Source organism: Sphaeroforma arctica (genome assembly GCF_001186125.1).
Source record: "Sphaeroforma arctica JP610 unplaced genomic scaffold supercont1.4751, whole genome shotgun sequence".
Classification (NCBI taxonomy): Eukaryota; class Ichthyosporea; order Ichthyophonida; genus Sphaeroforma; species Sphaeroforma arctica.
Window position 1 is genome coordinate 1 of NW_014035807.1, and position 2,288 is coordinate 2,288.

A 2,288-nucleotide genomic window follows, 5' to 3' on the forward strand; every position below is an offset into this window, starting at 1 on the left:
CATATACATGTATATAAATATACATATATATATATTATCGCTTACGAAATTCATGCCCATGAGCTGTGTGCAGGGAGTGCGCTCGCGGGGTCGGTTGGTGGGTTCAATGCACATGCTGCCAATCTGGTCACAGCTGTCTTTATTGCCACCGGACAGGACGCAGCCCAGAATGTGGGTATGTGTAAACAGAGACAACCATAGGCATACATGAACACGCACGAGTGTATATTAATACACGCACGAGTGTATATGTGGCAAGCGAGTATGTGTAAATATGTGCAACCATGAACGCACATAACACGCACGAGTGTATCTGTGGCAAGTGTGGGTGTGTAAACCTGTGCGCACATGTTTGTTAGTATATCTGTTACTAATAGTGCGAATGTAGTTTTGATAGAAAGTTGCTCATGACATGTGGCGTTGTGTGATGGTCGGTATATCTGTTACCATATATAGTGCGAGTGTAGTCGTGATGTCTACAGTTGCTCATGACACATTTCTTTGTGATTGTCTGTGTATGTGTTAAAATTAGTATGAGTGTAGTCATGATGCCTACACTTGCTCATGACATGTGTCTTTGTGATTGTCTGTGTATGTGGTATAATTAAAGTGTGAGCGTAGTGCGATAGTGTGACTGCTCCATCTGTATCAGCAGACGATGGGCATGTGTGAGAGTATATTTAATCTTTACTGTCATCAAACAAAAACGACTGTGGAATCTTTAAACACTGAAACCGCAAACCCTAAAAACGCTAAACCCTAAGGTAAGGCGTCGTGTGTATGTACTGTTTTCTTGTCGTCATGTGCATGTTCTGTACTCTGATACGTGATTGCAGCGATGTTCGCCTACGCTTCCAATTGTCATTGCAGGTGACTCCATAGCAGTATTCTATGCACGTGACAGCAAACAATTTTGAGAATCTCATTAGCGGAGACAAATTCCAGCATCTCATTGGCTCATATTAGTGATGACACTTACACGTCAATTTGCATGGAACATATGCGCTCATGTGCACATCACACAGCCACACCTGTTTACATGTTACACCTCTCTGTGTCATGCATGTGCTTATCACACAGCCACACCTGTTTACATGTTACACCTCTCTGTGCCATGCATGTGCTTATCACACAGCCACACCTGTTTACATGTCACACCTCTCTGTGTCATGCATGTGACATCACACAGCCACACTGTTTACTTATTACACCCCTCCGTGTCATGCATGTGCACATCACACAGCCACACCTGTTTACATGTAACACCCCTCTGTGCCATGCAATGTGCACATCACACAACCACACCTGTTTACATGTTACACTCCTCTGTGTTGTTATGCACTTACTCGTCTTGCAGAGTGCTCCAACTGCTTGACGCTGATGGAGAGCCTGGACAACGGCCAACGCCTGTATGTGTCGTGCACCATGCCGTCCATCGAGGTGGGGACAGTGGGAGGTGGTACGCAGTTACCAGCACAGGCGGCCCTACTAGACGTCTTGGGGGTACAGGGCCCAAACAGAGACACTCCTGGGGCCAACGCACGCATGCTAGCTCAGGTAAGGTTGTGTGTGCTAGTGTATACGACGATGATGAGAGCGTAACAGCGACTTTAGTGCAATTTCATGTGGCATGTCCGTGTGTGTTTGTGCGTAGTCTTCTGTTGGTGTATAGTATGGCTGGTATTGTGTGTGTTTGTACGTAGTCTTCTGTTGGTGTTTAGCATGGCTGTTATTTTGTGTGTTTGTACATAGACTTCTGTTGGTGTATAGCATGGCTGTTATTGTGTGTATTTGTACGTAGTCTTCTGTTGGTGTATAGCATGGCTGTTATTGTGTGTATTTGTACGTATTCTTCTGTTGATGTATAGCATGGCTGTTACTGTGTGTGTAGCATGGCTGTTGTTGTATGTATGTGTACGTAGTCTACTGTTGGTGTATAGCATGGCTGTTATCGTGTGTATCGGTAAGTAATCTTCTGTTGGTGTATAGCATGGCTGTTGTTGTATGTAACTGTAGGTAATGTTCTGTTGGTGTATAGCATGGCTGTTGTTGTATGTATTTGTAAGTAGTGTGCTGTTGGTGTATAGCATGGCTAATATTGTATGTAACTGTAAGTAGTCATCTGTTGGTGTATAGCATGCCTGTTGTTGCATGCATCTGTAAGTAGTGTTCTGTTGGTGTGTAGCATGGCTGTTGTTGTATGTATCTGTAAGTAGTGCGCTGTTGGTCTATAGCCTAACTGTTGTTGTATGTATCTGTAAGTAGTCTTCTATTGGTGTATAGCATGA

At 44.0% G+C, this 2,288-nt stretch overlaps 1 protein-coding gene across 1 annotated transcript; it reads left to right on the plus strand.

Annotated features, from left to right (window-relative positions):
* Window positions 1–1,357: 1,357 nt before the first annotated feature.
* On the plus strand, window positions 1,358–1,557 carry SARC_14542 (hypothetical protein; the record flags this gene model as incomplete). The annotated part of the gene is made up of 1 exon (XM_014291326.1): window positions 1,358–1,557. A coding segment is annotated over one exon (200 nt), but the record flags the coding sequence as incomplete, so codon positions are not given.
* Between the last annotated feature and the right edge of the window lie 731 nt (window positions 1,558–2,288).